This window comes from Podarcis cretensis (genome assembly GCF_951804945.1).
Source record: "Podarcis cretensis genome assembly, chromosome: 7".
NCBI classification, from domain to species: Eukaryota; Metazoa; Chordata; class Lepidosauria; order Squamata; family Lacertidae; genus Podarcis; species Podarcis cretensis.
The window spans coordinates 47,470,371-47,490,856 of NC_137176.1; the positions used below are offsets into that span (position 1 = coordinate 47,470,371).

Below are 20,486 nucleotides of genomic sequence, written 5' to 3' on the forward strand. Positions count from 1 at the left end.
TGGGCCCTACATTGATTGGTGGAGTCTTTTTCAACCTACCTAGAGATGCCGGTGGCTAAACCTTCAGCCTTTAGCATGTAAAGTCTGTGTTCCACCACTGAGCTAAGTCTGGCATCTAAGGAGTTATTTCATTTGTAGTTATCAGCATGTTCCACGTACTGTCAAGCTGTTCTTTCCCAGTCCAGTTTATGGGAATCAAACTGCAGACTCTTAACATGCTAAGATTTTAGAAGAAAGCTTAGTGAGTTGCCTCACTTTGGATTTTGATGTTAAATTTTAATCAACCTGAAACATTGAATTTAAAGCTTCTTAGACCTTTATGTAGGTAACCAATTTTCAGCGTGTCAACGGCCCTGGAGAGAATTCACTTGCTTCTGAGGCCATGACTAAAGGAACAGTAGATTAAAAATGTTATTGACATCTTTGTGAGATTGTGATGACAAGTAGAATATTAAATGAATGGAATATCTAGTTCAAAAAAAGGACATGATGATATAACACTAAAAGCGTCCTGCTGCACAATACCAAAGGCCCATTTAGTCCAGCAGTCATTTCTCACAGGGGCCAACCGGTCCATGAGAAGCTCACAAGAAGCAGAACTTGGATATAATAGCACTCAAGGGGTGTGAAAATACAATTACAAAGGTTTTAGTTTTCTATCCAGAAGGTATCACAGCTTCACAAAGATACCAGACACTGGAAGCTAGAAAAAGTTAAGGCTCTATATTTCTGTGGTAACAGAAACATGTGAGAGAAACGTGTTGGTTGTCAGATGGAGCTGAAATTTGGGGGAATGGTAGCATGTGGGTGAGGGTTACACAGCCTTGTTAACAATTCCTTTTGGAATGTGGAAATTGCTGAGTGAAAGGAGGTAAGGGTATAAGGGAGTGAGGCAATGCAAATCAATTACTGCAGAACACCAATTTGTACCTGTCCTTTTTTCCAATGCACCGGATCTACTCTACAATTTTGACATCATACAGTGTAGATCCAGTGCTATTTTTGTACAAAAAGAGGTGCCAGAATTCACTAGAAACAGCTCTTAGAGTGGCAATGGTGTCCACCTGAGAGGTGCCAGAACTGAGTTCCAGCGAGTTCCGGCTGCAAAAAAAGAGTTATTTGTAGACCAAAACAAAGATTAGAAATCAGAGCAGAATATTAATCACTTTTGCTACACAGGTGATCTTCAGAGATGTATGCTAAATTATCAAAAGCCCTTGCCAAGCACAACAGAATTGTCGTCTTTGGCATGCTCTTCATGCTAGATACCTGGGGTATGTGATAAGAGCAAAGTATTACACTTTAAAAGAATAAAGCTAATCCATTAAAGTGTATCATTAAAAGCTGTCTGCTGGAAGGTGTGGGAGGCTGCAGAGAGACAAGAAAGAATGTTCAAAATACAGCATACATTACCACACAAATGACAGCTTGCCTGGAGTTCTCAACAACCTCCCTCATACTGTGAGAAATGGAAGCATGGATGGTCTGTCCATGAGACAAGTGACATTAAGATTGTGTTTCGGTGATATGGTAAGGAGTACGATTTTCTTACATAAAGAAATAAATAGACATTACCTCACTCAATACTGCTAAGTGGGTAAATGCTGTTGACTGTATGGCAACTTCCGATGTATTTCAAATATCAACCAATTGCCAAAGTACCCATTGGTAGCTGTGACTATCCCAGAATGTGCCAACCAGCCAACATGTTGCAGATTTGCACTGAGGAGTCAAATGAGTGTCATTATGCCAACAAATCATTTACTTCCTCTAAGAACACATGGAAAAACAAACACAAAAAGCTGCATTTTAATGAGTCAGACCAATTTTCCATCTAGATTTCTACATGTAAAGCACATGCTCTTGTCACTGAACTACAACCGATATCACAGAGAGGGATTTGGCAAAGATTTTGACACACAGCCAATTGTCTGTTTTTTCTAATAGTAGACTGGCAAGTTGTGGATTTCACATACTACTGAAAAAAGCAGTCTAAACAGTTTAAATTTGCTTAGGGTAGTTTCACCGCTATCAGAAGTTCTAGGGATGGCAGTCTGAAAGAGAGCGTTTTCTGTAGCACCTGCTAAGCTGCAGAATTCCCTCCACACAGAGATGCGTCTGTCACCTCCATTATATAGCTTTTGTGATTTGCTAAAGATACAAGGCTTTTTCCTGGCCTTTGGCACTTGAGATATATACAGTAGTTATAACCAACCTATTCATTAGTTTGTAAATTGTTAACTGTGTTTCTTATTGTTGTTTTTTACACTGTTGTAATTTGTCCTGTGACCTTATGGTGAAGGGTGAGTAAGAAATATAAATAATACGGATAATACTGTGCAGTTAAGAGAACGTGGCCTCTTTTGTCATTTTCTCCCAACTCCCAGAGACACAGAAAGCAGCAGGGCAGGGTAAGGAAGCCCATCAAAATGATTTTATGAAAATTAGTAAAAATATTATACAAAAAAATGATGGTCTGAGCTAATGCAAGAAACCTGGAACAGCTCAGATGAGGGGGGAAAACTATTTCCCTGTATTCCTTTTTCTATTTTAAAAAAAGTTTACTGAAGTGGTTTGCAGCCCTCCTGAGCTCCTAAATTATATACAGATAATCCTTACATTGGGCTGGATCAACTTTTCAATAGCGACGAGCATTTGATTTGGAGCCTTTCCTTAGCAATTCAATAAGAGCCATGTTCCCCAAAATTATAATAATCTAGTACCCCTTTTGAGATTTTACTCTTACCAGAGTACCCTTTCTCATTCTCTCATAAAATTTGGGGGTAGTTATAATACTACTATTTTATCTAAACATTATGTAGTAGAGTAAAATAAATAAATAAACAATGCTGTGTACCCTTTGAAACCCTTTCAGGTACCACACTTTGGGAAACACTGCAATCGTTTCTAAACAGAGAACACCCAGCACCTTCTGGATAGGGTGTTTATTAACTGGGACCAGAGCCTTCAGGTTGGGGGTGGATCTTCAGGAACCCTCATAATTAGTGGTCAAACGGGCAGCTGCAACTTGACCTCAACAATCTCGGGGAGGGAAATGAGCCACGCACACTCTTGTTCACGAAGGGCCCCCTGAGGCCTGTGAGGAATCCATGAGTTTCTACACCCTATTAACTCCTAGGAGCCCGCCCTTTTTATTCCTGTAAATGTAACCTCCTCAAGGCCATGTGCTGTGGCACAACACAGGCAGACTCCACCTTCCCTTCTTCTCCTCCCACCAAACACGCAGCGGGTGAGGGGGGGGGGGAGAAAGAGAGAGAAAAAAAGAAAGGTTGAAGGCGCTTCCTTAGACTTGGACTCAGCCGCCTCCTCCTCGTCCTCCTTTCTTCCTCCTCCTCCCCCTTTTATCCTCCTCCTCCACCAGGCCGGAGCTTTTGTTTTTCTTCCCAGCTTTCTGTTTTCCACACGTGATTGCTGTGTTGTTGCGCCGAGCGTTTGGCGGGGCGAGTGTTACCTATAAAAGCCAATAACTTTGGCCAAGGAGGGCGGGGGGGGGGGGAGAGAGAAAAAGGCTGGAGCAAAAGGACGCGAGGGAAGGAAGAGGAGGAGGAGGCGGCGGCGGCGGCGGCGGCTGTACGAAGTCGGGCGCGCTGTCCATGCAGGCAGCCGAGAGGAAGGAGGGAAACATGCCATGCCTGCCCCGACTCCCCTCCGCTGCGCGGCTGCGACTCCACCGCCCTGCCGCCGGGTGCTGACCCTCCGCCCGCCGCCTGAGAGCTCGTGCCTATCGCGACGATTATCACTCTTGCCCACTCCGAGGGCGGGAGAGGCAGCGGCGGCGGCGGGCGGGCGCGACAGACAATGGCGGCGGCGGCTGCTCCTGCCGCCGCCAACAGCGGCAGCAGCAGCCCAGTTCGTGCCAACAACGGCGGCGGCGGCACATTCCACCAGCAGCTGGAGCCCTGCCTGAGGAAGCCGCCGCCGCCGCCGCGCATGGACCCCCGGCGCAGGCAAGCAGCGCTCTCTTTCCTCACCAACATCTCGCTGGACGGGCGGCCCGCCGTGCCGCAAGACGACGAGGGCGGCGTCGGAGGAGGAGGAGGCGGCGGCGAGCAGAGCGGCGTCGGCGCTGCAGCACTGGCGGCCGCGAGGGTGGCTTCTGCAGCAGCAGCCTGCAGCAACGGCAGCGCTAGGACTCGCCACAGCCTGGGCGCTTTCCAGCCCGTCGCCCCGCAGGCTTACCCCAGCGCCTCCTGCAGCGGCGGCGGCGGCGCCAGGCTCACGAGCCCCTCGAGGGCAGCTGGGCAGCAGCAGCAGCAGGAAGAGGACGAGGATGAGGACGAAGATGCCTTCGCTCCCGTGCAGGTGCCCCTCGCCGCCGCCGCCGCCTTCCTGGGCTCCTGCGGGACCCCCTCGGCGGGCGGCGCAAGGGGTCGCCTCAACTCTTTCACTCAGGGAATCCTGCCCGTCTCCTTCGCCAGAGCCGTCCCGCAGAACTATTGCTGCCTCGAGCAAGGCCCTGCGGGCACCAGCGCCTTCGAGCTCCAGAGGTCCCGGTGAGTGAGGGACACGCGTCTACACCCAGAAGGGGCTCGGGATCTCTCTCTCTCTCTCTGTTGTTCCTTCAAGGACTCGAATTATTTCCTTAAAAATAAAGGGCCTCCACCTTCTGAAGTGAAGTGCCAGGGTTTGAGGGGGTCTTGAAAAAAGTTCACTCCTCATCTAAGATGTATGGGGGTCGGTTGAATTATTGGTGCGGGGGAAGCACTCTGTGCATGCTCGAAGGCACTTCCTTCTGTACTGTGGTTTCAAAGGCATTAGGACAGCCTTTGCCAACTAGGTGACCCTCCCAGATGTTCTGGACTGCAGCACCCATTAGCCTCAGCCACTGCATGTAGTTAAGAACATCTGGAGGGCACCATGTTGGTGAAAGCTGCGTTAGGGGGGCTCAGATGATTAGGGAGCTGAACTGTAGTCAAAACTCTGGGTAAAGGGATTAGACGAGCACATACCAAAGATCATACAGTAGGGATTAGTACTCATTAACACCTTTAATTACACTGCTGTACTTACAGCCAGGATGGTAAGACAGTTGCTTTTCTTTATGGCACAGTATGTATCTATGAGAATCTAATCCACTGTGTGAAAGGCGAAAGATTTATAAGACCTTGTTTGTTGTGAAATGGAAATATATATAGGACCTCACCGATACTTCTCTCGTACTGAACTAAGGTGAGGGACCAGAAGAACTATAGAGTTCAGATGTGAGATGCTTCTGTGAGATATGGATATCAGTTGCTGAAGTGTACAGAGTGTGCAGCACGGTGTGCCACTTGCTAGAGAGCTTCCAAAATGTAGACCTGAAACCTCATAGGCAGGAACCAGACTCTTGGCCCCTCAGTGTTCTTTGCAAAACCTGCATGCTTCTGGCAGTGTATAAACATTAAACGGTTATATTACTAAACTTAGACTTAATCTACAAATTTACTTCATCACCATGCCTCTCTGGGTGTTGCACTCTGCTTTACTTACTTGGGAGCCAGGTTGCATAATTTATTTAGAACTTATTTATTTCTATTAAATGCCCACTTATTTGAGAACTTTTGATGTGTTCTGCCTTTTCAAATGCAGTTTTTTTCACTATCTCTTGGATACATAGAATTTGGAGTAGTAGGAGGTGATGCGAGAAAAACACAAATGGGTGGTAGGAAAATACCTATTACAATACAAAGTTAGAGACTGAGTGGCCACTGTAGCAGGGGATTTCGCTCATTGGCGGACAGTTGGACTGCACAACCCTTGAAGTATGATTCTAATGTTTAAGAAATGCATTTGGCAAGGAATACTATCCTTTTCTGTGGAAATGGTTTGCTTGTTTGGCATGCTCACTACCATACTACTGAAACCCTATGCACTTAATATAAAACAGATGGATATTTCTTATTTAAAATGCAAACATTTTTACAAAAATAGGAACAGTGCTCAAAAGTTTACAGGCAAATCTTTTTCCATCTTAAGTCAAATGTTACTTCACAATAGTCTCCCTTCCCTGCTCATGTAAGTTGCTGCACCTTGCTTTGACGACACTGGTGCAAAGAGGCTGTGCTGAATTCCGTTGGTGCTTTGGGGATAGTTTCATAGACTGAACAAATATTTGGGGTTGTTCTGGAACATCTTGTTTTGTGCCGTTTTTTCCTATGATCAAAGTCCGACCATAATATCCTAAAGTGCTCTCTAGGGTTAATGGAGGATGCTCTTTTTACAAATACCATATGTGTGCTCTACCAAAACACATTAGAACTTTCTCCATCTAGCAACTTGTCAGAGCCTGAAACTGCCCTGAGCGACTTTTTGAAGCATTGTAAAGCTTTTCCATTCAGTGAAAGGTTTTTGATGTTGATAGTCACTTGGATGTTTTGGGATCTTTTATGCTTTTAACTGAATTTAGTGAAGCATTTCACGTTGGCTGTTTAATCTGTTGGTTTCTGCCCCAAGTTTTAAAAAATGAACAATACTACATCCTATGTACAAGTGTCTGGGAGTTAGCTCGATTGAACACAGTGGAATTTAGTCTGAGTAAGAGTAAACAGCAGTGCGCTGTTAAGTCAAGCCACAGACCACTGAAAGGACAGGGGGCTTATGGTCATTCCACAAGGATGAATAAATATCTCACTGTCACCAGTTCAGAGCAAGGGACACCCGCAAAACATCCTCTAGGTAGCCCTGCTAGAACTGTAATCCATCATGTTGGTGTAGCTTGTTTTGGCTTGAAGGCTTGTGCTTTTAAGTAAATACTTTGGGAAGTGAGTGTTGTTCTGGAGGGACGAGATTTTCTTGTGTGCTGCTCCGAAATGCCTTTAAAGGCATGCTAAAATGCTAAAACTAGATGACCACAGGACAGCCCCTCCTCCTGTTTTCCAATTTTTGAAGTTACATCTAGAGCCATAACAAGCCCCACCTTTCTTTTCTGCTCAAGAAGCTGGTTTCATATGACAAGTAGAACATCTTCCATGTGGCAAGAGACCATGTTGTCCAACATTTGTATGCTAAAAGAGGTTGTTTGGGGAACCTCATTCTCACCCCCCCCCCGACTTTTCTCCTCTGATAAGCTGTCAGAATGGTTTTTTAGCATATTACACAGAGATCTCTAAATTCCTTTTCATTGCACAGCCTCTTCATTCCAGGGGATTTTAGTAAAAATAATTAGAAGTAGGGTGAACATCTCTGCAATGTAGAGGTGGAAAAGAGGTGGAGTACAATCTAAAGCAGGACCTGTGGCCCTGCAGCCAGCATGTCCTGATAACATCTGCGTTGTCACAGGTTCTCCATCCCTGATGTAAAGTAATGTACATGTATTTATTAATCAGCAGCATTTTCTTCTGACTGTGATCTGTCTCTGAATCTGATATCTTAATCCTTCGTTTATTCGCGGCTGTTATCATGCATTACTCATGAGTTGATCCACCGCCCCATCACTCTCATTCTGCTATTCTCCAGCATTGATCTCTAGTTAATAGGGAGCTGCTACAGCATGTTTGCTTAAGTGTAAGCATTCTGTTTACCTGTTTAAAAGATTTTTTTTAAAAAAGCTGTCTTGTAGGCAGGGATTGATGAATAAAAGGCTTCAAATGACAACCTTGCACGGATAGCTGATTGTTTTTAAGCAAACCCGTTCCCCCAAATGCTTTGAACATGATCAGACCTTAACAAAACAATTAACAGTGGAGCAAGCATTCAGCTGCTGCAGGACAATTCAAGCATTACAATTGAAATCATATAATTGTTTCTGGGCCATGATAGCAGTCCAGGCTGATCTGAGTACAAGGAATAAGAAGGCAACACAGTGTCAGTAAGCTACAGTTCTTATCATAAAATTATTATTATTTATTTAGTAAAATATAAACTTTGCACACAGTAACACAGAGTAAAAAAACTAGAAGTGATCATAAGCTAACTCCCACCCCTCCTTCCCCAACTGCACCACTTTGCCAATTATTAAAACAGTGAACTGACAAAAATAATCAAGCAGAAGGAGAGAGAAAATAATAACCAAATGCTTCAGAGTAAAGGAAAGTCATGGCCTGTCACTGTAAATACTGTAATATCTCCCCGGAAAAAGCATTTCCTAGTCTGGGAACCACAGTCCTTTTCTGGGAGCAGGGGGGGGGGGCCTCCAATGACAACCTAAGGTTCTGGACAGCTTCATACTGGAAGAGATGATCTGTAAAGTACTGGAGTCTTGAGCTGTTTAGGGTTGTATAGCTAAAACAGCACTTCGAATAGTGGATGTCAACGCATCTGAGCCAGAACTGGTATACATTTAGACTACCTGATCCTTGTTAGAATTAGGCCGCTGAATTCTGCACCAGCTGCAGTGTCTGAAAAGCCTTAGCATAGACAACTGAAGCCAGGTTATCAAAATCCAGATAGCTGGTAGACGATGCTCTGTGCCATAGCAGCCACTTGTACCTCCAGTGACAGTAATAGATGCAGACACCCGCATCATTCCTGAATCTACAAGCTTGTACCTTCAAAGGGAGTGCAACCCCACCCATAATTAGTTGAACATTATTTACCCAGGTAGCCAAACCATTCTCCATCTCTGCCTTATCTGGATTGAGCTTCAGTTTATTGGCCCTCATCCATTCAAGTTCTGTTGTTACAGAGGCACATGAGGGCAGATTTATATCTCCCTCTAATGTGTAATTGTACACTTGTATAGGAATTCACATGGCACAGGTGCATTTTTTTATTATGGCTTCTCTGCTTTGTCATAGTGAGGCTGCCTTTATTTATTAATTCCTTTGGGCAACAGACCTTGTTCCCGGTTTACAGAAAGGCATCAAATATTTAGTCTAGCTGTAGATACTGGTTTCTGTTCAGCATTGTGCCGGTGAAATCAGTGGAATGACTTGTGTGCTTTTCAGAAGAGCCACAAGAACAGCCACAAATGGTTATTGCTGCATACACTTTGCCACCTTAACCGTCAATCTGTAGGGACTAAAAATAATAATCTGCCATCAGCTGTACTTTTACTTTTGAAAAGTGCATTTCAACTTCATGCCTGCTTTCCTGCCGTCAGTGTCTATAATCAAAATTGCATCATTTATACTGTGAGAATTTCACTCTCTTGTAAATGACTCCCTGTTGTTTTGGACTAGCATCAGTAGTTTTTTTATTGACAGTAACTATGCTTCTGTGTTTACTATCTCTGGTGTCATTCCATGTCTAAAGTGATATATGGCATATTTTCCTTCAGGCATTATCAGTTAAATACCAGCTGTAGTCATGCATCATGGATACTGGTTTCTTTACATGCTTTGTTTTGGAACTTGCTACCTTCTAAAGAAAAGTGGTATCTGGAGTGTGACATCTACATAAATTTTCTTTTCTTTACTGGTACTTCCTTCACTATTTCTCCAAGACTTGAATGTTTATGTCACTTGGCATTGTTTTATCTAATTGTTGCTTTGTTTTTTGTAGCAGGGAAATCCTTACTAAACTTACAAGTGAGAAAATCCCATAGAACTGTGTGGGACTGACTTCTGCTTAAATATTGTATGCTTAAGACTGCACTGCACTGGAAGTTTCCAAGCATAATGCAAATTAGTCATTCTTAGACTGCAAGAAGCATTCACAGTCATACTTTTGGATAGGAAATGGAGGGAGAACAGCCTTCTGCTCATAGAGAAATTCCCTGACAGAACCAGTAGAATGGCTATGCCAGTAGAATATACTGATGATATATTAGTTTGCTTTGGCTTCAGCATGTTCTCATGTGATTCTAGCAACAGACTTCAAAGTGAAACATATAAATTGTAAATGACTCTTGAGTTTTTGTTTTCCCTTCACATTTTCTTCTGTTTGGCCGAACTCAAGCATATGCGGACTAACTTTAGAGATTGGTGTCCTCGCAAAATAGTGAACCTTTTAAACATCTGTTTTATTTAGATTCCTAACCCAGAACCAGACACAAAATACAAATTAAGTTCTTACACTTTAACTGCATGAAATTAGTATTTTTTTAAAAAAATCACCACATCCTAACAAAACCAAGTAAAACTTTCTCCACTTCTGTTCATTTCCTTAGCAACATGTTTCAGTTGCAGACTGTGGAACAAGGTGTCATCTAGAGTTTATTTCTCGGTGACTGAAATATTTATTGAATTCTAAAGCCACGAGATAAATATAACATGCCAATAGGAAGTGAAAACAATGGATTTCATATTTTGCATAAAGTGTTGATATGCTTTCCCTGAAAGTTTTGCATTGTAGACCAGTTCACAATAAAGGTTGCTGCCTTCAGATCAGTGAAGGGTGAGGCCTGTTTGCTGTCTTTCAGGTTACTCTTAGAATCAGTGTACCTGCAGAGACGAGCCCTTGCCATTCTTATTTACTGTATTTTACAGATCAGTTGACTGTGATGAAATGGCAAACATACTTTCTAGTCATTAATTAGAATACAGTAGATTAAATCCGTGAGGATTTGTATGTGAATAAAAACAACGCTTCTTAAGAAAACATGATCATTCCTTTGTTTTTAGGCGAAACATGCACATGATGAAGTGGGCACCATCTTAAAAGAAGTCTCTGATGTGAGATGTGGAAATGTTTATTTTAAAATGGCACTAACTCCCACTTGGAGTTTTTTGTTTTTTTTAAAAAATCAGACTTCAAAGAATTTAATCACTCCCTTTAATAGTGAACTAGGGTGCTGAGTACCAACTGAAATGGGCCAAAACAGAGCTACTGTGAAACAAGCGGAGGTGTCAGTATGATTTGGGGAACCCCAAATGTATTAAATAATACATTTTAAAGATATGTGGGGGAAACCCGCACACAAACAAGCCCATGAGGACTGAGCATGCTCAGTAGTCACTGGCTGTTTAGTATCAGTTGGAAAACAAAAATATAAAACAGGGGTGATGGAATGGAGAGTTAAGTTCGGAACCCTTAAAAGGAGCATTTACTGTTAGGCACTGAGAACTACACAGAAAAAAAAAATGTGGCAGGTCTCACGTTACTATTATTTCTAGTAGTATTATTAGTAAGCCACCCTTTCTTCAAAGATCACAGGGCTGTTCACAACATAAAAATACAAAATGAGAACACTGTTATGTACTGAAGTTCTCACCCTAGGCCAGCAGGGGGATACTGTAGATAGTTATTGTCAGGGGCTCAGGAGCAGAGGCACAGGGAAGAGAGGAGATGGAGAGCGAAGGGGAAGAATCCGAGGGGTGCGTAGGAGAAGAGGACAGTGGACCGAGGGATTCCATGAGCCTCTCCAGCGAATCGGAAGATTCACAGAAGGGGGCGCCAGTGGCCAGGAGTAGGGGGTTCCCAAGGGGAACGCCCCAGGAGCAAGGGGGCAGCAGGGACTCCCAGAGCAGTAGCTGGAAATCAGGACCAGCTTCCCCACCAGAGCAGAGTGGGGGGGAAGAGTCCCAAGGATCGGGGCCAGTGCATTCCCCACCAGGGAGAGAAGATAAGGCAGGGCTGACCACGCCTCCATCAGAAAGTCGGACAACGGAGGAGAGGTCAGATCCGGCCAGTGTCCCGGAAGAGGGAAGCAGTGACTGAAGTAGTGTAACGGTTAGGAGAAAGGTCACTGGGCTGGCGCGAGAGGCAAGTTCAAATGTACAGGAGCGCGGGACAGCAGAGAATGAGGATTGGGAACCGGGTCCTAAAGCCCGCCGGAGGGAGGGGGAGGAGCTAAGCGACTCAGCGTCGGAAGAGTCCAGAAAGGGCAATGCCCCAGCGGGCAGGAGGACCCAGAGGAGGAGAGAGCAGCGTAAAAGGTGGAGCAGGCCTAGGATCTTAAACTGGTGTCATAGGGGAGGAGACTCAGACGGGACTTCGCCGATCTAGGGTTTAAGACGTAGGGCTGCACGCTGTGGCTTTGAAATGGAAACTGAACTTCAATAAAGACTTTTGTACATTACTACAGCCTAGCGTTGGTCCTCTGTGAGCTGGGACCTAGAGGCAGCTCTGACAGTTATGCAAATAAGGGATTGAAAGTGACGTTTAGTGATTGGATAGTTTTAGAAAATTGTTACAGTTACATTGTACTGGAGCTCTGTATAAGCAGGCTGACTGAACCCTTCAGTTCAGTTCTGTCCTGGCCTGTGAATAAACAAGAGCTGTTTGAAGAATCGCTGTGTCATCTGATATGTTCACCCACAACCTAACACTGGTGACGAGGATGGGATGGATGGACAACAGAGCACAGCCAGATGCAGCCACCTCTGAGCAGAGCTGAATCACTGAGCTGAATCACTGAGCGAAATCACTGAACAGAACCAATTCAGAGCTGACTGTTCTGGCTAGAGCACTGTGTTCCATCCATCACCTCCACATCGGCATCGGAATCATGGCTTCAATTGTGCCTCTACCGCCATTTGCGGCAGCCTCTGAATCATGGGACTCCTACCTCGCTCGGTTTGACTGCTACCTCCAAGCCAACGAACTGACGGAAGTATCACAGGAGCGTAAGCAGGGCCCATTCCTCAGCCTGTGGGCCTGAGGTGTTCGAGACAGCCCAAGCATTGGTTGCGCCTGTAGCAGTCCAGGCAGCACCGTGGGACACAATTAAAGAGAAGCTCCGCAACCACTACGCGTCCAAGATTGCTGCCCACCATACGTTTTGCCACCGGAATCAGGCAGAGGGGGAATCAATTAACAACTACACCACCGCCCTCCGACAGGCTGCAATGCCCCGCGAGTTCTGAGACTTAGACGATGCCCTGATGGATCGAATCGTCTGCGGGGTCCGGAACATCCATCTGCAATGGCGTCTCCTCACCAAGCCAGACCTCACGCTGCAGAAAGCCATTGAGGAGGCCATGGCTTCAGAAGCTGCCAAACGCTCCGCCCAGGAGATCCACAAGGCCAGCAGCCCGCGTCTTGCTAGGAAGCCAGTTCCAGTGCATCATGAAGAGGCCAGCAGTGATGAGGCATCCTCCAGTGAAGACGATGATGTACACCAGACAAAGCGGGAGCGCAGGAAGTTCCAACAAAAGTCCAAGGGCCAACCGGAATATGCCGGCTGTGGAGGCCACCATTCCCGTGCCAAGTGTTGATTCAGAGATGCCATCTGTCGGGAGTGTTCCAGAAGGGGCCATATCGCTAAGGTCTGCCAATCGGCTCCATCTGACACCCCCCCCTTTCACCGACTCACAAGTCCAAGTCTTCACTCCAATCCGCCAAGGAAAGCTCACCAACTGCCACTGCCCGTCCGGAACCACGATTGGCCAAACCGACTCGCCTACACGACGCAAGCTGAACGTCACTTTTGATCCCTTATTTGCATAACTATCTACAGTATCCCCCTGCTGGCCCAGGGTGAGAACTTCAGTACATAACAAACACAGAATACATAACAAAAAATAAACAAGCAAAACAGTATCACCCATATAATTAGCATATACACATGTGACACAAATCTTATTCTATTTCGTGGGGGATGTAGTTCCTCTTTTTGGGACTGTTTCAAATGACTACCCCAGTGTAGTCCACTGAGCACTTTTATATTACTTTCGCAGTAAATTCCCCACCAAGAATTTTGCATTCTTCAGAGAGTCAAATTGATGAACTTAATTTTTCAGTCTTATTCACTTTATCTAGTTATATTTACTGTGTTTGAATTTTCTGAGTGATTTAGATATAAAATGAATAATTAAGTATGCACATTCTTGGCATAAACCCAAGAAATACTCAACTCAGGGGTAACCTTTTGCCCCTTATAAATGTGGAAGCAGTGCCTTGTAGGCAGACAAGCCTTATCAGCAGGATGAGTAGGTGCAGCCCTGAAATTGCTGCCGAAAGACGTTAATGCAACTCAAGGTGAGCCTTTAGATAGACATTATCAAAGAGAAGCCATGTGAGGATTAGAAGAAGGGGAGAATTGAAAGAAAAGGGTCTGGTTTTTCTTCAGTCATTTGTTACGCTGTATGCTTTTTGACCTTGTAATGTTCCTGCAATTTGAACTTCCAGTTGAAAGAATTGATATCTTTGGTAGGATCTGTTCCATCCATTATCAGCAAAGTAATACAGTCACTTTTTGTGACCAGCTACATCATGCAAGACCTGGTGCACTGTGCATTTTTGTTTTCACAAAGCTTCTGAATATGTTGTGAAGCTATAATCAGAGTTCCTTGTCTTTTCTGTTTGTGTTAGCAGTTTAGGTAATTACATACTGGATTATATTTAACATAGTAGATTATATTTAATTAGTGTGGTTTGGGTTTGAGTTGTGCATGTGTTCACAAGAAATAAAATTACCAGCCTACTCCCCGCCCCCAACACACACACACGCACAGCCCCCGTCCAATAAAGCTATTGATGTTTTTGTGTATAAGAAGGGCGGGGGGGGGGTTGCAGTAAATTCACTGTAAATTCAGGGTGGTTTTATATGGTTTTAGTGGAGTTTAAGATGCTTAAATGCTGCAGCGAGACTCCTTACGGGGTCTTCGCTGCGAGATCACATTCACCCAGTACTATACCAGCTGCACTGGCTCCCGGTGGAGTACAGGATCAGGTTTAAGGTGCTGGTTTTAACCTTTAAAGCCCTATACGGCCTAGGACCCTCGTACCTACGGGACCGCCTCTTCTGGTATGTCCCACAGAGAAACTTACGGTCTTCAAATAAAAACATCTTGAAGGTCCCAGGCCACAGAAAGGTTAGGCTGGCCTCAACTAGAGCCAGGGCTTTTTCGGCTGTGGCTCCGATCTGGTGGAACACTCTGTCACAAGAGACTAGGGCCCTGAGGGACTTGACATCTTTCCGCAGGGCCTGCAAGACAGAGCTGTTCCACCAGGCCTTTGGCCAGGGCACAGCCTGACTCCCTCCCTTGGCAATCTTCGCGGAGCTCTGGGCCAATGGTTGCCAGTGGCTTGATTTGAATTAATTTTATAATGAATGATTTTAGAGCGTTGTTTGTGTTGTACTTTTGTACTGTTTTATTGCTGTTAGCCGCCCTGAGTCCGGCTTCGGCTGGGGAGGGCGGGATATAAATAAAATTTATTATTATTATTTGTTTCACTGACATTGCTAGAGCTTAATTCTGAAGTCCTGCCTTTAGAACCTTTCTCATCCCTGCAACATGGGATGCTACAATTAAGGCAAGAGTGCTTTTGAGTATATCCAGACTGCCTTTCCCTTGCTACTGAGTAGTCACAACTATTTGCACACCTGAGTTTCATCAATAAAGCCAGATGTTATTACCCTTAGGAACCTAGAATCAGTGTTAGAAACTGAGATACGAAAACTAGGAGCTAAATGACAACTTAAACTTAGGTTATGGGTACAACAGCAGAATGTTTATGTGCACTTTTTAAATAACAAGAATACAAAGCTGAAAATGAATGAAAATGAAATATTATGCTCACTTTTCACATGGTCTAGTCATTCTGCCCACCGCCCTAATATTCTTAAGAGGGTCCCTTCTCCAGTCTTCAGAGAGTAGCTGGAAGTAAGGAGGCAGAAATAGGTCCTCCTTTCCTTTCACTCCCCAGTTTTAATCTGAAATCTTAGGTGCACTACTGTGCCCAGAGCTCAATGTGAGTTTTGAACAATGCCTAGAATGGATGGAAACAAATAAATGTTTTTCTGTTCGCTTAGAAATTTGACATTCCATATACCTAGGATTTCAAGTACATCTTTGCCCCAGCACTCTATTGATTGCCATGGTCTGTCGGAGGAATATTCTTTAGCAATAGCTTTTATAGTTTTTTGTCATTGCAAAAGGGACACGTTCCTTTTTTTTCTTCTTCTTTTTTTGGAAGTGCCTGTTTTCTCTCTAATTTAATAAAGGGGTATCTGACTGTGAATAGTTTGAATCTCTCAGGCCTCTCATATTTTAATGGTGTGCCATTTAGTAAATTCTTTATATTCTCTCTTGGTTTTCAGATTATGTTTTCTATTCCTGTCCCTGGTTTTTTGTTTGCTGTTAATGAATCTGAAATGGAGGGCCCTGTACTTCACACATGTACTTCTGTGTGGTTTTTTTATCTGTAAAAGCTTTCCTTCCATGAATGCCACCATGTTAATAATTTATCTGAAAAGACTTTAAATTAGGGCTGCAGCTTTTGATTAATCATTTCCATGCATTTTTAAAAAGTGTCCCTGATTTAATTAGGCACCATGTTAGTAAAGATATTACTGCTGCTCTCTCTTTCTCTCTTCTCCACCCCCCATCTTAATTGATATCATCTCCCCCTCCTACCCACCTACCCTGACTATTGGGCAGTAGGATGAAGAGAAGGAGTTAGACACAGGCAACTTTTCTCCTATGCTCTTGCTGTGGTTGAGATTTGCTTCATCTCTTTAAGGCTCAGGGTGGGGTGCGAAGAGGACTCTTAGCCCAGACCATCACCAAGACAGGGCATGACAGTCCAGATTTCCAAACAGGCTGTCAGGTTGCAGTTGTTCACACTTCCTTGGGAACAAGTTCCATTGAAATCAGTGATATTTACTTTAAAAGTTAAGCAAGCATCTGCAGAAAAGAGCAATCAGATTGATCAGGGCAATGGAGCAAGTCCCCTATAACTGCAAGCCTTCCATTTTTTCAGACCACGGTCCACTTTTAACCCAAACATGCATTTGGGGACCTGTTCCTTTAATTTTTAAGTGATATTTTTTTGTGGTGGTCTGCTGTTGTGACTCGCCTTAGACCAGGCTATAACCCAGAAGTGGGTCCTCACCCATCAGCTGAAGACCAGTGCCCTATAGTGTTTAAGGCTTTTTCTTTAGAAAATAGGTAGGTAAGGGCAGGGGGCCATGATAGAGGTATACAAAATTATGCATGGTGTAGAGAAATTGGAAAGAGGGGGAGTCTTGCTCTCACAACAGGGGATCATCCAATGGTAGAAGATCCAGGAGAGACAACTATAATAGTTAAATTGTACAATCCTACAAATCTTCAAGGATTTGTAGCCCTAGTTCTCAGTGATGTGGTAACTCTCTTTTCCTGTACTATACCAACTTCAGACTACATCTGGGAACTCACAAGACTGAATGATCCTCCATAAAAAAAATATTCTGCAAATAGAAATCTAGCACCTCTGGGACAAGGGCTGGTAGCCTAGTTTCCCCATGATGCTTACTTTTCTGTGTGCATGTGTTTTTTAATCAAGGCATGGGTTTACCATCATGGTCGAGACTATAACCTGTTGAGGGTAAGGCTGAATAAGTTAAATAAGAAATGCCTGAAACATGCAAAGCAGTGAGATCACATAATGCAAAGCATATTTGCCTCTGAAACCTTAACCATCACAGTTAAAGACCTTAGTTAGGTTAAACCAAATCATATGGAACTCCACAATACCAGTTTGTGCATATTTCTAGGAACCCCCAGAGGCAATTTTTTAAAATCTTTACATATCCATGTCTTCTCAACTTCATCTTCTTTTTCACTTTGCTGTCATGCTGAAACAGTATTAATTCAGAATTTCTCCCTGAATGAGAAATAAACAATCTATAATGGTTAAGTAACCACATTGCATTAGCAGAAATTTATCTTGCGTTATGGGTGTACACATTCCAAACAGCATGTGGAATCTGTTGAAAATGGCCTGTACACATAGTCATAACATGTAGCACCAGCCACTGTATCTATCTGCTGTTTCCACCCCAGCATTGGCAGCCTCCCAAATTTAGTAGGTGCAGAAAGCATAGTGCTGGTTTGGAAATTCTCTGGGTAAACGTTAGTGGGAAATGCTGTATTTATTTATTTGTTTATTTTATTTACAGATCACTTCCCCATAAAACAACTTGACGAGATTTAACAATAAAAAATGTCAAAAATAAAAACATGTGTTGCTATCTTCCAAAAGATTGGAGTACACGTCCCTTGAAAACTTTTTATCATCCACATTTTATGCTTTCTTTTGTCAGTCTAGTTTTGTAAAACAAAAATACAAGTTTAGGTCCATTTAGTCAGGAAGCATTTCAGAGACTATAATCTCACATAATTCATTGCATATTGTGGCAGCAATGAAGTTGCCAAGTATAGATTTTTTCTTTAGTGGTGTGCTTCAGGGTTGATAATACTCTGACTCAGTGTAATTCACAATTTGCTGCCTGAGGAAGGCAAACCTTGTAAAGACATTAAGAGGGATGGGAATGAGCCAAATCTTTATTTGTATCCCTCTTTCAAGAAGGGAAAGCACATCTATGAATCTAGGTAGCAAATAAAAAGAAACCTATTAATGGGAGAAAGGAAAGGAAAACAAACAGAACGTTGTATGAATTAAGACCGTACAGCTTAAACATTCCTTTCAATCTAATGTTCATTTGTGCAGAGAGATTCTAAGGCTTCAGCTTGTTAGAAAGTTCTGCTGAGTCTCATAAACTGAAGGACTAGATATGCATCCACTGATAAAGGAATTGCTTATCAGTGCACAGAGAAATTGACAGAGCAAATGCATGATTATCAATTAGGATGGTCTGTCAAGACAAAACATCCCATTTCTTAACTATGAAGATTATGGGGGTTGTTGTCAACACTGAGATGATCACACAGTAAAAGCTACTAGCTGCATCTGGAGATGTGTTATGATCTCTGCAGGTGGCTACCAAAACCTGAAAATTATATTACAACATGCATAAAAGGAAAAGGGACCACACTTGTTACTGTTGGTCTTGGCCATAATAAATAGACAGCTAGTTAGGCTGTGCTATCTGCCAGTTAACTTGTGCAAATTGTTGTGAGTAATCTACTTGCATGTCCTATTTGTAGAAAGCATTTCTGTGAGCACTATTAACGCCATGCTTTCCCTGGATTTCTCTTCCCTTAGAAGTGAAGGAAGCCTTCTACCATGGCTTTCCAATTTAGTTTATTTCTTCAAATTTTCATTATGATTTTATTTATTATTTATTAAATTTGTATACCACCCTTCATCCTAAGATCATAGGGGTGGTTCACAACATGAAAATACAAAACTGAGAACACAAAATACATAATAAAACAAAAGCAAGCTGATCCAAACTGACCCTCTGTCCATACACGCAAATATGTTTTAATACTTTTTTGTGTTCTGCATTATATTTTATATTCTGCTTCTGTACACTGCTTAGGCACTTTTTTGAATGTAGAGTGGCTTGCATTTTGGAATAAAAATAAATAAATAAAAATGTTTCCCCACCAATGCAAGAAGGGTCTGACAGTTACATGAATTAATAAGCTGGCAGATCTAACATCAGGCCAACTCTGAATCTACATTTCACCCCCAGTCACATGTTCACAGGGGCAGTATTGAAATAATTTGAATGAGCAACATGACCCTTTGATCCTAATCATGCAAATAGCCTTCATTGAGAAGTAGGCCTGACTTTATGGACCCAATCATTTAGATGCTCATTTCACATTATTTCTCTTCCTCAAAACATATGGGCAGTGATGGAGGGTAGAATAATACACATTGGGCCTCTTTACAGTGGTACCTTAGTTGAAGAACAGCTTAGTTTATGAACAACTTGGATTAAGAACGCTGCAAACCCGGATGTAGGTGTTTTGGTTTGTGAACTTTGCCTTGGTAGCAGAACATGTTCCGCTTTCTGTTGAGTGTGTTCCATTTGTAAATTGAATCCCCTGCTGCTATGGGAAAGCACACCTTGGTTTAAGAATGCTTTGGTTTAAGAACAGACTTCCAGAATGGATTAAGTTCATAAACCAAGGTACCACTGTATACCTGAAGGAGTGTCTCCACCCCCATCATTCAGCCTGGACACTGAGGTCCAGCTCCAAGGACCTTCTGGTGGTTCCCTCACTGCGAAAAGTGAGGTTACAGGGAGCCAGGCAGAGGGCCTTCTTGGTAGTGGTGCCCGTCCTCTGGAACGCCCTCCCATCAGTTGTCAAGGAAATAAACCACTACCTGACTTTTAAAAGACATCTGAAGGCAGTCCTGTTTAGGGAAGTTTTTAATGTTTGATGTTTTATCGTGTTTTTATTATTCTGTTGGGAGCAGCCCAGAGGGGCAGCAGCTGTTCATGTGGAAGACTCACTTGATTATAGAGGCTATCTACATGGTGGGACAGGGGTCTATCTATATTAATCCTTCACTATATTATTGTCTGAATTTTCTGGAACCGTGAAATTGGTTTTCAAGATGGAATAATCCTGCTGTTGTTTCCATATTTGCTTGTCTTTTGATGAACTTCAGCGTGGCTGAAGTGAGGGAGCTTGTGATCAGTTCCCCACTCCTTTGCCCCAAGTCAATCTCACTTTGAACTCACTGCAGCCTCGGGGTTGTTCCTCGGTTGTGTATGTAAACTCTAGGCTGAATCAAGTTCAGGGGCTGTTAATCTCCAAATCAAGCTTGTTTATAGTAGATTTAAATATACTTATTTCTTTCATAGATTAGCAGGCTCATTTTGGAAACCTCAGATCTACCTACACATAACGATGCAGGATTGTTTTGAGATGCTCTGTTCCCAATTTAGAAATGGAATCTCATCCAAACAATGATGTAAACACTGTCATTGCTATGTCAGTATAATTGTAGCGAGTAATCATTGCTTATTTCTCGCC

General features: G+C 43.2%; 1 protein-coding gene across 2 annotated transcripts in view; it reads left to right on the forward strand.

Annotated features, from left to right (window-relative positions):
* Positions 1-3,155: 3,155 nt before the first annotated feature.
* The window catches only part of CABLES1 (Cdk5 and Abl enzyme substrate 1), a 49,505-nt gene continuing 32,174 nt past the window's right edge, over positions 3,156-20,486 (forward strand). Inside the window, exon 1 of one of the 2 annotated variants that reach the window (XM_079982716.1) lies at positions 3,156-4,514. In XM_079982716.1, coding sequence (XP_079838842.1) covers positions 3,820-4,514 — 695 coding nt within the window. In that variant the 5' untranslated portion in view covers positions 3,156-3,819. The remainder of the gene's footprint in view (positions 4,515-20,486) is intronic. The other variant, XM_079982717.1, reaches the window with a different exon arrangement.